Here is a 17728-nt window from a genome sequence, read left to right as displayed (position 1 = left end):
TACTTTCCTACTTCTGAATTCTTAGAGCTTTTATTGTCTGTACAATGCATTTGGCAGTTAACTCTTTTGTTATGGTCTTTACTGTTATTTAAATCTTGTGGGAAAACCATTGTTCTTTTTCAAATTTTCTTTATTAATAAAATAAATTATGATTTTTGAAGAAGGTTAAAAATGTTCAGCCTTCATATTAACATAGATTAGGCCATCCACCAATACTTTTTTTTGTAATTAAATATAACGCTGTCATGGGGAGGGTTAGAACAATTTTGTCAGATGCTGATAAGTTTTGTGATCTACCTTATAAATAATTATTCAAATATGGAGTGGGTTAATGACAGTTAATGACATTTTATCATGGGAAATGTGTTTGTATCAAATTCATAACTATAAGTCTGTATGAAGCCATAACTTTTTTAATTTTTAAATTAGTGTTTTAAAACAATTATTGATTAGAGAGAGAGAGAGAAACATCGATTTGTTGTTCCATTTATTTATGCATCCATTGGTTGCTTCTGTATGTACCCTCACTGGGGATCAAGCCTGCAACCTTGGCATATTGGGAGGGTGCTCTAACTGAGCTACTGGGCCAGGGTAGCCATAGCTTTAAGATAATCAAATGAAAACATAATAAATAATAATATCAGTTGCTAAATTAAGTATAGGTAATTTGTCAAGCTGAACTATTGCCTAAAAGCTAGATACCAACTTTTGTTACTGTGAGAATGAAACAGAACCACAGATAAAGAACAATTCAGACTCCTGCCAGCTGAGTTTAGTTATGCCGTAGTGTTAACCCTTGAGCTTTTAGAGAATTAATACCTAATTAAAATATTGTTTATATTCACAAGGATGAAAATTAGATGTTTTCCTTAAAGGCATATTGATCAGTTTCAAATAAAACTAATTAAGTTTAGGCTTTATTTTTTTTTTTGCTTACTGACCAGAGTGTATTACATAGCATAAAACTAATTTCTTGGCACTCAGTAAGATTTCAAAATACAACAATGAACGTAGCCAGTCTATCTATACCAGATAAACTTTCTCCCAGTTCAACAGAAAATGTTGTCTAACATAACGTATAAAGCTACATCCACTTCAGAAAGGTTCCTGATTATATGTTCCCAATTTTTTTGTTTTCATTTTTCATCAGAGGAAATTAAAATGATTTGGTTCATCTTTGTCCAATTTTCTGAAATGTGTTGTAATAAAAAAGTAAAACAGTATTTTGCATGATTTAAAATAGTATGTTATCTGATTAGAGATAAAGGGGTCTCATCCAGGTTCTATCAATACAATAAAAAAAGGGAAAAAATCATGAATGAAATATAGAAATCACATAGTTCTTAATATTAAATTTGTAATTGCATGTCACTATAATGACAACTACACTTGCTATAGTGTTTTAATTTTACCTTTGGGGAGGAGAGAACCTCATTATTTAGAAACTAACTAAAGGATGACATTGGGATTATATATATAATGAAAGTTGTTTTATTTTCATACTGAACATAATTACAGAAGTAAAACCAAGTAAGTAGTAACAATGAAGCTAAAGAAAAAAACTCACCAAATAACAGGAAACTAAGAAATAGGGGAAGATCAGAAACCAAGAAAGTGAACAATATAATTTAGTAACATTTTACTCAACATTATCATTATATACTTTTTACTCTCTAAAAAATCCTTTATACTTTAGTCAGAGATCACTACATGTACTGTATAATGAGCCCTTTGAAGTATGGCTAGCTTTTGTTTACTCAAGCCCATTTATCATTTTAAAGGTTTCTGAGTTGTAGAATCCCTCCTATTTCTCCCTTGGTTGCAATAATAGTTTCTTCATTCAAGTAACAAGGTCTACTTTTTTTTTCCTCTTGGTAAGGTCATTCTGTGGCAGCCATCCTTGTGACTAAGCTCTTTTCAATTAGATGGTGTTCAATCTGCTTTAATTGTTAGGATGACGCCAAGCGAGAAATCAGTTGTTTTTCAACCGGTGCTTTTCATTAAATAAACGTGGCTTTTAAATATTAAAAATAAATCCACTGATGGGAAACATACACTTACATCAATGTGTTAACAAATTTTTATTGAGAGCTTGAATCTGGGTTATGTGTTAAAATCGTACAGAGGCTAAAGTCTAAATTTTATTAAAGCATAATAAACGTTTTAACTGACAATAGAGTCTTTTTAGGTGTTAAGAAATAAAATGTTGAAAGAAATTGGAATATTTAAATTTTTAAAAACTTAGTTACAACATTATTATATAATTTATGTACCATAAAATCTTATATATTAGAACTTATCTTTTCAGTATTACATCATTTCAGCAGTTGGTGTCCTTCAGAGAGCTGAGTGGGAAAGTGTATGTATCGTGTTTACCCAAGGTGGCGGTTTCTTAAGATTTACTACAGGGAAGAAAGTCTCACAATACCTTCCAGTTTCAGAGGAGTTTGGCAAATGTCCAAAGATCTCTTTAAAATACTGATGCTTAAAAGGCTAATATATGCAAAGGCAAAAAACCAAAAATTGTTTGCAACATAATTTTCAAAGTCATCTTATTGGGCCTCCTAAATGCCATGTGCTAATGGCCATTTGTATTTTTGAAAATAGAGGTTGTGGAAAAAAACAAATAGATTCTTGTAGTGCTTAGTGGATTTTAACCTTTGGAGGCCAGAGACTTACTTTGGTCCCTTGTTCCTGTGCCTTATAATTTCTTAAAATTACAAGCATTCAATGGATCATGGTTAGTTTGATTTTAATGGCACATGAGTGACTGTGATTTCTTGTTTGGCTACCATGTGTCTCAGAAAAGCAATTAACCTTCTTATGCTAGTTGATGAAGAGACTTTTGATTATGTTGATAGAATATTGACTCAGAGAACTTCTTAAGAGTTTTCAGTATGTAAACTTGTGTAGATATGAACCAGTCATGTGTCAGAGCAAAAGTGTTTATAGTCTCTTGGATACTATCACGCTGAACTTTGGAACAAGTGGATTTAGTAATAGCCTTTTAGAACCTAATGTGATCATATACAGAAATACTTTGAGTTTTAATTGCCTGAGGCTCATGACATGTAAAGTCCGTAGAAAAGAGAGTTTCCTGAATCTTTGACTGCATTTTTGAGGGATAAATAGATTTTTTTTAACCCTCACCTGAGGATATGTTTATTGATTTTAGGGGGAGAGGAAGGGAGAGAGAGAAACATGGATATGAGATAGAAATGTCAATTGGTTGCCTCCTGTACACACCTCAGCCGGGCATTGAACCTGCAACTTAGGTATGTGCCCTGACCAAAACTGAACCTGCAGCTTTTTGGTGCGTGGGACGATGCTCCAACCAACTGAGCCGCTTGGCCAGAGCAAGGGGTAAATAGCTTTTATGCATAGATAACAAAGCACTGTACTGTCAGCAAAGCATCTAACAGAACTTTCTCTAAATAAATAGGATATTTGGTGTTACTTTTCTAATACAAGTAAACTACCTATTGCACACCACCTGTGGGCAGCAACAGAATCGTAGTCGCCCCTTGGTATCTGAGAGGGATTTGTTCCAGGACTCCCCCGCCTCATACCAAGATCCATGGATGTGCAAGTCCCTTATATAAAATGGTGTAGTATTTGAATATAACCTGCTCAGTCCTCCTCTATACTTTAAATCTTGTCTAGATTGCTTATAGTACCTAATGCAATGTAAATAGTTGTTACGCTGTATTGTTTGGGAAATAATGACAAGAATAGAGGTCTGTACATGTTCAGCACAGATGCAAACACCAGTAGGCCTAGCTGTTGATATATAGTACAGGTCAACAACAATGTAACATTTTTTAAAATGTTTTTTTTCCTGCAACAAGCAGACACGGAGGGGTGACTGTAATACCAATTCTTGTGACACCCAAAACGATAAAAATTGACAAGTAAATATATATCAATAAATTCGTGTTATTGATACTCTGAAGAAGAGTAATTAGCCTTTTTGACTGAGAACATTACATTGTTACTCCATAGGGCAAAATCTCAAGTCATGTTTCTAAAAAAGTTTAGGTTAAGAGATAAGCAATAAAGAATTCTTTTGTTCTTCCTGAAAGTGGCCTGAGGTGACCTCTGAAAATGGTTTGCTATTCCCTTGACCCAGAAAACTCCACGAAGTCATGCAAATCAAGAGGTTCAAATCTTCGTTTCATTTTAAGAACAATCCTGAAACTGCCCAGGCCAAGTCAAGGTTATGCGTATTTGAAAAGACACCAAGTATCTGAAGGATGATACTTTACAGAAGCAATGTGTGCTGTTCCATCATTACCATGGTGGCGTTGGTAGGTCTGCTCAGGCCAAACAGTAGGGCTGGACACAGGGTCGGTGGCCCACAAAATGCTGAATTTTTGCTACATGTGCTTAAAAATGCAGAGAGAAATGCTGAATTGAAGGGTTTAGATATAGGTTCTGTGGTCATTGAGCACATCCAAGTGAACAAAGCTCCCAAGATGTGGCACAGAACTTGCAGAGCTCATGGGCGAGTTAACCCATACGCGGCGGTCCCGGCCGTGTTGAGAGAGCCTACTGAAAAAGAGCAGATTGTTCCTAAACCAGAAGAGGAGGCTGCACAGAGGAAAGAGATAGCCCAGAAGAAACTGAAGACCCCAAAACTTATGGCCTAGGAGTAAATTCAGCATAAAATAAATACTAAAAATGTAAAAGCAAAATGTTGGTTGTCTTTAGTAAATATAGTTCAAGTGATGATACAAGTTTTCTTCTGATTAGAATTAAAAACAGATTACGACATTTTGCTGTGTGTAATACATGCTTTTTTGGCTAAATTTTTGAGGGAAAAAGATGTGCATTATACATGGGTACATTCACTTTGTTTCTAAATATAAATATATAAAAAGTTGAATTAAAAAATTAAAATGAAAGTTTTTTTCATGAAAGTTTCGGCCAAAAATGTGGGTGTGCATTATATATAGGAGTGCATTGTACGCAGCAAAATAGGGTGTTCTGTTTGCCCTCTGTCATTAATTTTGGTTCATAAAGATGCTGTTTTGAAAAGAACATTCTTTCCTCTCTACATAGTTTTCCAGTTTAATTCAGATCAAGTTACTCTAGTACTTTGAATTTATTGAATAGTTTAAGTCGAGACCAAATATAATGGTCAAATATATTTTTGCAGACTAATAAAGATAGGAAGTTCATAATACAAAACCTTGGACAGCTACTCATAAGGGCAGACCTTAGGATGTAAATATTTCAGAATTTTTGTCTCAGAAATTGGATATTGTTCCCTGAAATCTTACGGTACTACTTCTCAGTTTTGAACTGTTTTTGTTATTAAAAAACCAAAACAAAACCCTCCCAGTGTAGGCACGTGGGGTCTGTTTTATCCTTTCTCTTTATGCACAGTACTTATGATATCAGTTTAAATTTGATGTGTAGAAAGGAAAGAATAATATAGCCTCTTGCTTAATGCTTGTATGTGTTCCTGTCTCACAAAGGAACTGTTTAAAAGCCATGTTTTAAAGCCATGTTTCAGGGCCATGTGTCAGAGGGTTGAGAAGCAGTAAGAGAGTGCATACTTCTCTCAGGGCGGTAAGTTAGGTTTAGACAACTTTAAATATAGCTCATATTTTGATAGATGTTGCCAAGGCTGTGGTTCTTGGAGAACAAATCAAGTTAAGCAATTCACTAGGGAGGAAACATTTAGTTTTGTGTGTATGAAGTTTTACCAGTAGTCAGCCAAAAGATACATCTGCAGGTACAGATTTTTTTCCCTTGGATTTTGCAGATTCATGGTTTCAACATGCCTCAAAAGCACGTGCATTTCATTTTTTTGTAATTGATTTTTTAGCTGTGGGTTCTGTTTCTAGTGCTTTCACTAGGCATATCACCTTTCATGTAGGGTTCCATCTAGTGGTAAAAGTAATCATTGCAGACCATAAATAGGTTATAAAAATTATCCTTTTTGAGGGGTAGGTCTTGCCTTTATCACTCTTTAGGATAGTTGCCTGGTCTATGCATTTAAATACTGAAGCCATTTACTATCTCTGTGCCTACATACCTAACCTAATTCTCCTGGTTCTGGCTATCTAAAACTTTTATGATGAGGAAATTAACTTTTAGTATATACTTTGATTTTCCATGATATGTACATCAAGTTATAGCAAAATTTAGGTTGGAACTATTTGATTTCTTAAAATAATTTGTCATGAAAGATGTTGATTATACATATGAATATATAGAATAATATCAACACTCTTTTCCTATCACTCAGCTTCAACAAATCCTAACATTTGCCATATTTACTTCAAATGAACTCCTCCCTTTTTCACATTGCTCAGTGATTATCACAAGAACATTTCTAGCATCCTGGAAACTCCTCTTATGTTCTCATGCCTCCTCTTAAGCACTAATACCCAAATGTAATCATTACCCTAAAATTTATGGTAAATAAATCTTTGCTTCTCTTTACAATTTATCACTTAAGTATCTCTAAACACTATAGTTTTGTCTGTTTTTAAAATTTGATATAAATGGCATTGTATAGTAAATAGTTTCTGTGTATGTGTGACTTCTTTTGCTCATCATTATATGTGAGATTCATCCATACGGTGCACGTAACTGGAATTTGTCCATTTTCCTTCCTGTAAGATATGCCCATTATATATGCTACAGTCTTTATTTTTTTATTTTTAAAAGATTTTTATTTATTTATTTTTAGAGAGAGGGGAACAGAGGGAGAAAGAGAAGGAGAGAAATATCAATGTGTGTTTGCCTCTTTTGTGCCCCCTACTGGGGACCTGGTCTGCAACCCAGGCCTGTGCCCTGACTGGGAATTGAACCGGTGACCCTTTGGTTCGCAGGCTGGCACTCAGTCCACTGAGCCACACCAGCCAGGGCTATGCCACAATTCTTAAACCCTTCTGTTGAACATTTTGCTTCTAACTTTGGCTGTTTAGAAGTTAATGTTTCAGTGAACATTCTTGTTTGAGATTCTTGGCAAACATGTGGCTGCACACGCCAGGTATAGAATCGAGCTGTTGGACCATAGGTGTGCACTGTTGTGTAACTTAGCAGATAAGACCAGTTTCCCAAAATTTATAGCCCCACTATCAGTATAAAAGCCTTACTGTTACTTTCTTTAAACCTTGGTAATGTCAATATCTTCAATTTTAGCCATTTTGTTAAATAACAATATGTCATTGTTTTTTTTGATTTGCATTTCCCTGATGACTAATGATATTGAGTAGTTTTTTCCGTGAATATATTGGCCATTTGGCTATTCTTTTTATAAGATCTTATTGAAATCTCATGACAGTTTTTCTGTTAGGTCATTATTTTTTTCTTATTGATTAGTAGGGATTCTTAATATAGTCAAGATATGAGCCCCCCTTTTTTTGGCTATATATATTGCAGGTATACTTTCTCATTCTCTGTGGCTTATATTTTCACTTTTTTAATGGTATCTTTCGATGAAAGATAAATAAGTTTTAAAAAATAAGTTTTTATTTTAATGAAGTGAAATGTATTAATGTTTTTCTTTATAGTTAGTATTTTTTGTATTATTTAAAAATTATTTACCCACCTTAAGTTTTAGAATATATTCTTTTGTATTACCTTCTAGCAGGTTTATCATTTTGCTATTCATCTTTAGATTTACGATTCACTTGGAATTGATCTTTGTGTATAGTGTGAGATAGGTGTCAATTTTCATTTTTTTCCTTCCATCTGGTAAAAAGGTTATCCATTACCCACTCATTGGCAGTGCCATTTTTATCCTGAATCCAGTAAAGAAAGTAGATAAAAGGAAGTAAAAAAGAAAAGCAAAAGCTAATGAAATAAACAACAAATGTAATAGAGGGATTGAACAAAACTTTGACAAAGCTAATAAAATTGATAAACCTTTAATAACGTTCATACATTAAAAAAAGAGAAATCATAAATTTCCAACGTCAGAAACAAAAAGGAGGACATCACTGTGGAACATAAACACGTTACAAAGTTCCTAAGAGGATATTATAAATAAGCTTATGTCAGTAACAGTTGAAAATTTATGTGAAATAGACAAATTCCTAGAAATACACAATTTACCAAAATTAATGTGAGAAAGAGAAAATTAAAAACCTCACAAAGAAAACTCTAGGTCTACATGGTTTCATTAGAGAATTTGATCAAACATTTAAATAAAAACAACATAATAACAAGAAAAATTAATGATTTGGGAAAACATGTAATTGTTAGAGTTGACAAACACAATGTCTGAGAGGAAAAATTAACTGGATGGACTTAGCAGATTAGAGACTGGACAGTAAAAGATTAATGAAATTGAAGACCTAGCAATAGAAATGCAAACTAAAGTACTGAGGGGAAAAAGCTGAAAAATAAAGAGACCCTCAATTACCGGTGGCATAATTGGACTTCCTCCGAAAAAGAGGAAGACAAAAAGGAATGGTCAAAATTTCTCCAAATTATTATTATTTTTTAACTTTACTTTTATCATTTGACCCTATTATGTATCCCAATCCCCCAGCCCACCCCCCGGCTGCCGTTGCCCACTTCTGCCCTGCCCCTACCTTTTGACAGCTGTCAGTCTCTTCCATGGGTCCATGCCTCTGTTTCCGTTTTGTTCATCAGTTTATTTTGTTTGTCGGTTTATTTTGTTCATTAGATTCTGCATATAAATGAGATCATATGGTATTTGGCTTTCTCTGACTGGCTTATATCACCTAGCATAAAGCCAGTCAGAAAATTGAGTGTATTTTAAAAATAAATTTTAGGCATACTGATCAATTCTGAATGCTCATCCTTTTAAATGCATGGCAAATTATTTTTTCCAGTTTATGGCTATCTTTTATTATTACTTTTAAAGTTTGAAATTTATTTTTTATTTATTATGAGTGAATACGTTCACATGAATCAAAAATCCAGAAAGCACAAAAGAGCATGCAGTGAAGTTTCTCTCCCACTCCTTTATGCAGTTCCTCTCTCCAGAGGCATGTGACTTTATTTTTTAAGAACTTTGTTTATAATGGCATTTGCTATAGAAATTTTAAATTTTAATGTAGTTCAATGTATTAGTCTTTTATTTGTGGATTGTACTCTTTATCTTGTTTAAGAAACCTTTCCTCTGCATCATTAACTTGTTCTTCTGTACTCTTTTCTAAACTTTTTTAAGATTGGCCTTCCATATTTAGATCTTTTTTCTGTCTAGAATTTATTTTTTTGTGTGTGTATGATGCGAGGTAGGGATCACCTTTCCCCCCATTTTATAAAACTGCTTGTCCTTATATTCCTACATTATGTGATTGTTCCATCTAATATAACCTTCAAATGTGATGGGAGACTACTGTTGAATTTCGTCTATGTGTTGACAAGTACAATTAACTGGTCCAGTTTTTAATTTCTGTTTTGTTCCTTTTTGCAGATGAGCGCTTAGAGTCCTAATAAGTACTGCCTTTCAGGCCCCATAATGTGTCCTTGTGCCCTGTAACATGCCTGGAATTTGTGTAGGCTGTAATGGGGCAGGGAAAGGAGGGTTCCTTTGTCACAGCAAACAAGGAGAAAGCTTTTTCCTGTCTCTTCCATTTACCAATGCCTCATCAGAAGCTTTCAGCTCTTATGTAAGAAATTTATTTTTCTTGAACTTGAACAAACTTAGAATTTGTTTTAAAATAAGATACTACAGAGTAGGAAGTTGTATTTGCTTAAATGTAGTATTTTTTCTTTATTCTTAGAAATCTCTTAAATTCTTAGCCATGCTTTTGGATACTCTCTGCTTTATATGGTGGGATCATGTATTCTGTGGAAAGGGATTAGCAGGTTTTATGATATGGAGATAATTTAAGAACATAACCCACTCTACCGGTCTTTTCCATCTCTCACTTTCCATTTTACTTTTTTTTAAAAATTATTTCTCTCTTCCATCTTACCTTGCCAGATGCTCTACTAAGAAAAAGTGAGGGGGGGCGGAAATTCAGTTAAAGAAATCAAAGTGTGGCAAAACAAGAGTGAATGATCATGGGGAAGCAGGGGCAGAAAAAGCAGGAGGGGAAAGGAAATGGAGATTGCCTGTTACTTGTGTGTTAAGATTCCCAAGGTATCTTTTTCTTGTATTTTTTGTGACTAAGTCGGGGAAACCTTGAACTTATTTATTCTTTTACCTGTTCTACCTATTTAGGAAGGAGGGGATGTGGGGGTGATGGCCAGGCAGAAAGGATTCTTTTGAGAAACACTTAAGCTGGGACTTTAGTGCCATAGGGTCAAATGTAATGTAAGTTTTAGACTCTTAACTGACCCTTGCTCCAGATAGTAATAAAGATCTAGAGGTTATATGTGAGTATGTGCTTATATTTTAGGAATATAATGGATGCTATTTATATACATTTATATGGTAGAACTAATTTGATCTGAAATCTGTTTTTCAGAATTAAAAGGGAAGTGAAATCTGTAAAATGATAGTTTGAGTCGATGAATTGTAAGACTCTCTTCAGTGCTAGCACATTTCATGATTTTCTGGCTCTGTCAGTAGAGTAGTAGTTTATCATTGGCAGTGATTATAAACAGTAGTTTTATGTTGACTTTTGTATTTTGACTGAAATAAGCTGACATTAAAAAAAGGGGCATTGTGACCAATTTAGGATAAAGTTACTTTTGATTTTATTTGGCTTATATTATAATCATTGGCATCTTTAAATGTATACAGGAAAAATAACCTACCTTAGTGTGTAGAAAGGTTGAGGAGATAAGCATTTTAAGTTCTCTTTCTTTAATGACTTTTTGGCTTGAGAACACATTCATAATTTTTAATTTTTATGTCAATTCTTATTATATATTATCATTTTAGAGAAAAGAAGGAATTTAGTAGTTACCAACTGAAGATTTGGGCTGTTGATTAAAATTATGTAATAATTTTTCAAGGAAGTAGAGATGAACTTTGAAGTTTACCCATGCTTTGTTTTCATTATACCATTATTAAAAATTATCCATGAAATGTTGGCAAAGTGTTATAGATGAGTTATGTTTATTATTTAGAGGAGTCATCTTCCTGGAACAGTGCTTTGGTGCCTAGGTGTTGTGGAAGACTTTTAAGTTGTGGTTGTTTTTATTGTGGGAATGTTTGTATGAGTCAGGTGAATTTCGACCTTGTTTGACAGATGTGATTACTTGTCCTCTCTGGCTTGCGTTATAGCTACTCATCTGTTATATAATAGATTACTGTTTATATAATAAGGATTAGAACAAGCCATTAAAGATAATTGGTAATGGGTACAAACAAGCGGTAATGGGTCTGCTAAAAGAGATGGAATAACACAGTTCTTATATGTAACATATTAAAAGTAATACGTACAGTAGTTAGGCATTAGAAAACAAAGAACAGGGAAGGAATTATTTCTGAGAGTCAAAGGAGCTTTGCCAGGAGTGTAACCCAAGTGATGTAGGAGGGCAAAACCAGTGAAGATCAGGGGCCCACAGAGTGTACCTGCTGAGTATTACTCAGTGAAAGAAGAGTGAAATTAGAAGCAAAACACTACAAACTTTTTCAAGTACCTTAGGGAGAAGAATCTCTCTGAGAAAAGGGCGAACTGATGATGGGCCAGAGGCATGCAGGATTGAAGGATTTTCAAATAAAACCTATTTCTGGACCTGAGCAAGACTGAATTAATATCTATATTTTATGTACCTGTGTCTTGCATTTTAGTGAAGGTTTTTTGGTTATCAGAAACAGAATCCAAGAGGGCCCAGCTCAATTAAGGGGAGTTGATTATAAGGAGATACCTTCCTGTGTAGGGACCCAGGAGCCAAAGAACCCTATGGGTAGTCGTCCTTAAAATGTCTACTACACTATTTAGGTTTAGTTTTAGCTCTTAAATAGTATCATGCTTATTGTCACATGGTTCCTGTGGTGTTTGAGACTAGTCTGAACACAGTGCCAGCAGCAGTTGATCACTGCATGGGAAATACTGTCTAGTGTTGGCTGTGTTCCCAAGAAGGCCTTATTTAGATGCTTAGCCGTTGCTGTACTAGGGGGACATCTGCGGGTCTGCTGTTTTACAAGTAATAATTCAGTGTTTCACTGTCTTAATAAGGAGCTGTGGTCTGTGTGACTACCAACTCTAATATGTCATTAGATTTGGGAGGCTGTAAGGGTCTGTATCTTCCTATGTTATGTCCTTGAAATTAAGAGGCAAATTCAGATCATATAATAGAGGCTATTTGGTGTCTTTTTTTTTTTAAACTAAATTCCTGAGTATCTAGGTGGGTGTAAATTAAACAGCAATAAGTCCAAATTGCCTTCTTTGGTGCAGTGAACACATTAAGAATAAGGTTTTCCGGAAGACCAGTCTGTAGATTAACCCATAGAAAGAGCGAATACTTATGTGACTGAGAACGCATGAGAAACACATAAAAATGATCCCCCCAAAGATTCTTCTGTTTCTTTTTTTTCAGTGATGCCATCTGCAATTTTGTTATCTGCAATGACTCTTCCCTTCGAGGTCAGCCCATTATCTTCAATCCTGACTTTTTTGTGGAAAAACTCCGGCATGAGAAACCTGAGGTGTTCACTGAGTTGGTGGTCAGCAATATCACAAGACTCATTGATCTACCTGGAACTGAGTTGGCTCAGCTGATGGGAGAGATGGACCTTAAGTTGCCTGGTGGGGCTGGTGCAGCGACAGGATTTTTCCGGTCTCTGATGTCTCTCAAGCGAAAGGGTAGGAGATGTGTCTGGGAAGAGTGCACCTGCCTCAGTTGCTTCCTGGGCTTCACTCTTCACCTCTGCATATTCATTGAGGAGCTGCTAATACCTCCTTTTTTTTTTTTTTCATTTTCAGAAGGATTAAAACAATAAAAATTATAGAAACAGTCTAGATAAAGTAAAGCAAATATATATCTGTCCTTGAGGGATGACATATTAGTTTAGAAATTTATCAGGGGCACCTGGATTTTCATGCTCCATTAATACTGTACTAAAGTAATACTTAAGAAAACAAAGTTACACAGCTAGCGGTACAGTAAAGACAGTTTGAAATTCTTTATATTTCTTTTTTTTTCTTTTTGTAATGTAGTTGTTAGTTCCCAAATGTTTTCATTCCATGGAATGCTTTGAAAAGACAAATACCTATGAATCAGCCAATAAATAATTTGTAATGCTGCTTTAGATAAGATATTAAAGAGATACTATTTTATTTTATTAACTATAATGAAATCATTAAGGTAGCAAAGAGTTTAAACATTATAACAGATCAGACCCTGTACCGACTCTAGCAGATAATCTGTCATGCTTTGACAATTACTATTATGATTATTTTTTTTTATTGTTCAAATACATTTGTCTCCATTTTCCTGCCACCACTTTCCCCTGCCCCACCCTCCTCACCTCCCACCCTCATTCCATGCTTTGATAATTATGATCTAAGTTCTATTATTTGTTTTTAAATTAAATATCAACATTTAAGGTATTGTTACTTAAATGAGAAGATGGTCTTTGCCTTCAAGGAACCTAAAATCTAATATTAAACTTGCAGAGTTGATTGAGAGTTGTTTTGATTGCATTTTCTGGCACACTTTCAGCTCCAAGGGTTTTGTTTACTGACCTTGTGAAAGCATTTGCTGAACTGTAACATAGGATGCTTGAGCAGTTTTCAGTATGCTGATTTTGTGCTATTTCTGGAAAATATGGTCCTGTCCTATTGTTTTGTTTTGTTTTTTAAGAAAAAGGCGTAATATTTGGATCCCCACTGACAGAGGAAGGCATTGCCCAGATATACCAGCTAATTGAATATCTACACAAAAGTAAGACTACTTGAAATTTTGTTGTTTTTTAATAAAGAATTGTCAGTTTTCTACTGAGAGCTAATGTCCTTGAGTTAGTAGGTGCCAATTAACCATCAACAAAGACACTAATCAGTGATACTTTCAGGTGGCGTGTTTCTAAATATATTCTCTTTAAAATTTCATCTCATGTATTGATTTGCTTTTATTTTCAAAGATGTATATAAATTAGATAGTGTCTATGAAATCACATCTTCCCCTTGACTCAGAGAGACATTTTTTCTGGAAAAATAGACTGTCCCTAGAGAATTGTAACATTTATTCCAGGGAGCATGATTTATCACTAAAGATACTTTGGTTTTTAGAACTCCATGATTATAATGCACTCTTCACTTAATTCCCACTGTCTTTTTGTGGTCATGCTGGTTATGTCGTTGCTGTAATTGCTTGGCACAGTTGAGTGTATGTGAAATGCGTGGCATTATATGACCCTTCAGTGAGTCCAACACAAACACTTAGGGCTTGTTCTATGTGGGTTGCTGTGCTAGGAGCTGGGGCAGAGGTTGCAAACTGGCAGCCAGAGTGCTCGCTGTCCACACTCAGGCGTTGTTTGGCTGGCAAAGGATTAAATTGAAAATAAAATTAGTTATCAGTGCTTTAAAATGGGGAAAATCCAGGTTTTTAATTTCTTGGGATGATAGGAAGATCCAGCATCCTTGGGCCCGTTGCCACTTTGACACAATCAGCTAGAGCACAGGTGTGTGCTCTCCAGTTGGTTATAGTTCCTGCTCACTTGTTTACTGTTACCTGCCTGGCCTTGTGGGCGTTTGAACTTGGTCCCCTCAATTAAAGAGTTATATGACGATAAATACGTACCCAAACTGAAAACATGAACTCTCACGCTTCTTCCAGATCAAACCCAAACTATACGTTCCATCTTTTTTATCCCTTGAGATTAGTTTAGAACCTAGTTGGGAGGGAAACATAGTTCAGGTGGGATGATGTGAAGAATCCAGGAATCTTAGACTGAAAGGTGATCTGATAGGTTAGAGTTCCAATTCCAGTGGAAACACAGAGGCTCTAGATTTATTTTGGGCTGGGAAACTGTTTATAGGAGCAACAAACCTGCGCATATGAACTCAACCCCTTCAAGCAATGTCTGGGATGGCAAAGGAAAGGGGCCCTCTGGGAGATTTGTCTTTTCTTCCAACTTATTTTTCAGGCTCACTTCTGTTGTTCAGATTAAAGTCAGTCCCCAGATATGCCTCAGGACTTTGAGTGACTCCGGGGTGGACTTCGGTCTGGGAGATCTCCAGGTGCCCAGGGATGTTTAGAATGTCCCCTCAGGGCCTACTGGGTTCTAAACCACTCTGGAAAAATGGGAAAAAACATTCTTCAAGGACTTTCTAGTGTAAAGTAGCCTTTTAGATGACTTACTTTCTTTTTCTTTTTTTTAGATGACTTACTTTAATCATACTTTCTCTTTTTGCTTCCTTTTTGCATATCCCATTTTCTTTAATGCTAAACAGACTTGCGAGTCGAGGGTTTGTTTAGAGTACCAGGGAATAGTGTCCGACAGCAAATTTTAAGGGATGCTCTCAATAACGGCACTGATATTGACTTGGAATCAGGGGAGTTTCACTCAAATGACGTTGCCACCTTGCTGAAGATGTTTCTAGGAGAATTACCTGAGCCCTTGCTGACACATAAGCATTTCCACGCGCACCTCAAAATTGCTGGTGAGTAAAGGAGGTGAGCTGGAGATGTAAATACATTTCTTTCAATTTAGTAAAATCCTTTGGAATTTTCTTTTGTTTGTAACCCATAGCAATACTTCTGCTAGACGAAAAAGAAAGAAAAAAGAAAAAAAAAGAAAAAAAACCCAAAATACTTCTGCTAACATTGTTTAAAACTTCATGGTATTTCTGGGTTTTTCTGGGTACTTTTAAGTATTGGCCAGCTAAGTTTGATTTAATCAAATGTTTTTCTTGCTAAATTAGCTTCTTTGAAGATAAATTCTGAGTTTTAATTATTTTTTATTCCTCAGGAATCCTACTATAGTGCTTTGGATATTTAGCTGCTTAATAAATGTATGCTTTCATTGCATCAATTCACATTACCGAGATGGTTATAGGTTTGGTACATTTGCCTTAGTTTGAGGCTTTTGCTAAGTATAATTTTGCCTCAGTTGAGAACATCTGTACTCTTGGAAATTTTTTTTTTTCTTTTCCCTAGGATTTTTAAAATTAAATTTATTAGGGTGTCACTGGTGGATAAAATTATATAGGTTTCAGGTGTACAATTCTATAATACATCATCTGTATATTGTATTGTATGTTCACTACCCCAAGGAAGTATGTTTTTTATTTTATTTATTATTCAATTTTTTTATTGTATCTTTTTCCATTCCCATTTATCCTCCTTGAAGTTTGTTTTTTAAAAATAATTTTATTTGCTTTCTAAATAGTCAGTACATTCACATGGTTCAAATTCAAAGTGTCCAAAAGCGTATACAGTGAAAAGACTCTCTCCCACCCTGCTTCCCCAACACCTGCTTTTTCTTCCCAGAGGCAGACAGTGCTATGATTGCTAATGTATCCTTCCAGAGGTAGTTTATAGACTTACAAATACTTAGATATATTCCTTTCCTTCTTTTTATGTGATGGTAGGGCGTTAGATTTATGGTGTTTGGTTTGTTTTTTTTTAACTTAATGTATCTTGGAGAATGTTCCGTTTTCAGCTCCTAGTTTCCTCATTCTCCCGTCTGCCTATGTGGCAGAGAGTTCATTCTTCAGTTGCACAGCTGTTATGCTGCTGTGGTTTTCCCACCCACGAGCATTTTTCTCTTTCTTATAATTTTTTTTTTCATGGAACGCATCACGGATTTGTGTGTCACCCTTGTGCAGGGGCCGTGTTAATTTTCTCTGCATTGTTCCAATTTTAGGATAAGTGCTGCCGAAGCAAGCACTTCTTGCTTCTAATTTGAAGAAAAGTAAACATAAGATTTTTTTCTTTTCAATACGTTTTACTGTTTAAAAGAAAACCAAGTTTGAATTTCTAAAATTAAATAAGATTAGATCTTTTTAGCACTATCAGTAATAATCCAGATGATACAAATGAGGAAATACTACTAGAATATTATATAACTTTACAGTTATTTTGGAGAGAAATAAAATCGTTGAGTCTTTGAAAAAGGTATGGAAAATATTGATAAATTCTTTTTATAAGGGTAACATGAAGAATATCTTCTGTTTGCTTTCCCATTGAATTAATTTAGTACAGTGTTTGAAATCCTCCCCTCCAACATCCCATGATTCACTGTTCTTTGAGGTTATATTGAGGTGTGGCACAGTTGTAGTATTTGCTATGCCTTGCTGATAACTAGCGGGGATTTTTTTTTTTCCAATTTCATATTAACAGTGAACAGTTTCTAGAAGTATGATCTGTCTTTCCTAAACCTGGATTTATTATTGCAGTTCAACAGCTTAAACAACACAGTATGATCATTTTCAGGTCTATATGCATTATACCCAAATAGTTATCTGTGTCTTTTGAAAGTTCCGTTGTCCAGGGGACTGTTTTTATTGATAAGCTGTGCAGTCTGTTAGGGGAGAAACAATGATTCGGACCCCATGAGGGGCTGCCTGGATTTGGATTGTCCTGTTACCAGGGCATAATTCATTCTCATGTTTCTTTTAGCAACAAAATACCTGGGTGAGGAAAAGTGAAGGAGTGGAATTATGAAACGTATGTGTGGACAATATTTTTATTTCTCTTGGGTGTACGCCTAGGAGTAAGATTGCTGGGTCTTATAGTAATTCTATGTTTAACTTTTTGAGAAATTCTCAAGCGTGTTTTCAAAGTGGTTGTGCCATTTTACATTCTCACCAGCGATGTGTAGGAGGATTTAATTTTCTCAGCATTCTTGTTAAAATTTTTTATTGTCAGTATTTTTGATTATAGCCATACTAGT

At 35.0% G+C, this 17728-nt stretch overlaps 1 protein-coding gene and 1 non-coding gene across 2 annotated transcripts in view; one reads left to right on the top strand and one right to left on the bottom strand.

Moving 5' to 3' along the window:
• The window catches only part of ARHGAP19 (Rho GTPase activating protein 19), a 58819-nt gene that overhangs the window by 11804 nt on the left and 29287 nt on the right, over positions 1–17728 (top strand). The window contains exons 2-4 of the mRNA XM_054581300.1: positions 12430–12695; positions 13696–13776; positions 15285–15494. Coding sequence (XP_054437275.1) covers positions 12430–12695; positions 13696–13776; positions 15285–15494 — 557 coding nt within the window. The remainder of the gene's footprint in view (positions 1–12429; positions 12696–13695; positions 13777–15284; positions 15495–17728) is intronic.
• LOC129077375 (U6 spliceosomal RNA) lies at positions 16617–16723 on the bottom strand. Its single transcript, XR_008529833.1, has one exon. It is a non-coding gene; the product is annotated as a U6 spliceosomal RNA (small nuclear RNA).

This window comes from Pteronotus mesoamericanus, unplaced genomic scaffold (assembly GCF_021234165.1).
Source record: "Pteronotus mesoamericanus isolate MK-2021 breed Mesoamerican mustached bat unplaced genomic scaffold, CSHL_Meso_final contig_657, whole genome shotgun sequence".
NCBI classification, from domain to species: Eukaryota; Metazoa; Chordata; class Mammalia; order Chiroptera; family Mormoopidae; genus Pteronotus; species Pteronotus mesoamericanus.
This window is presented reverse-complemented; position numbering and strand designations above follow the sequence as displayed.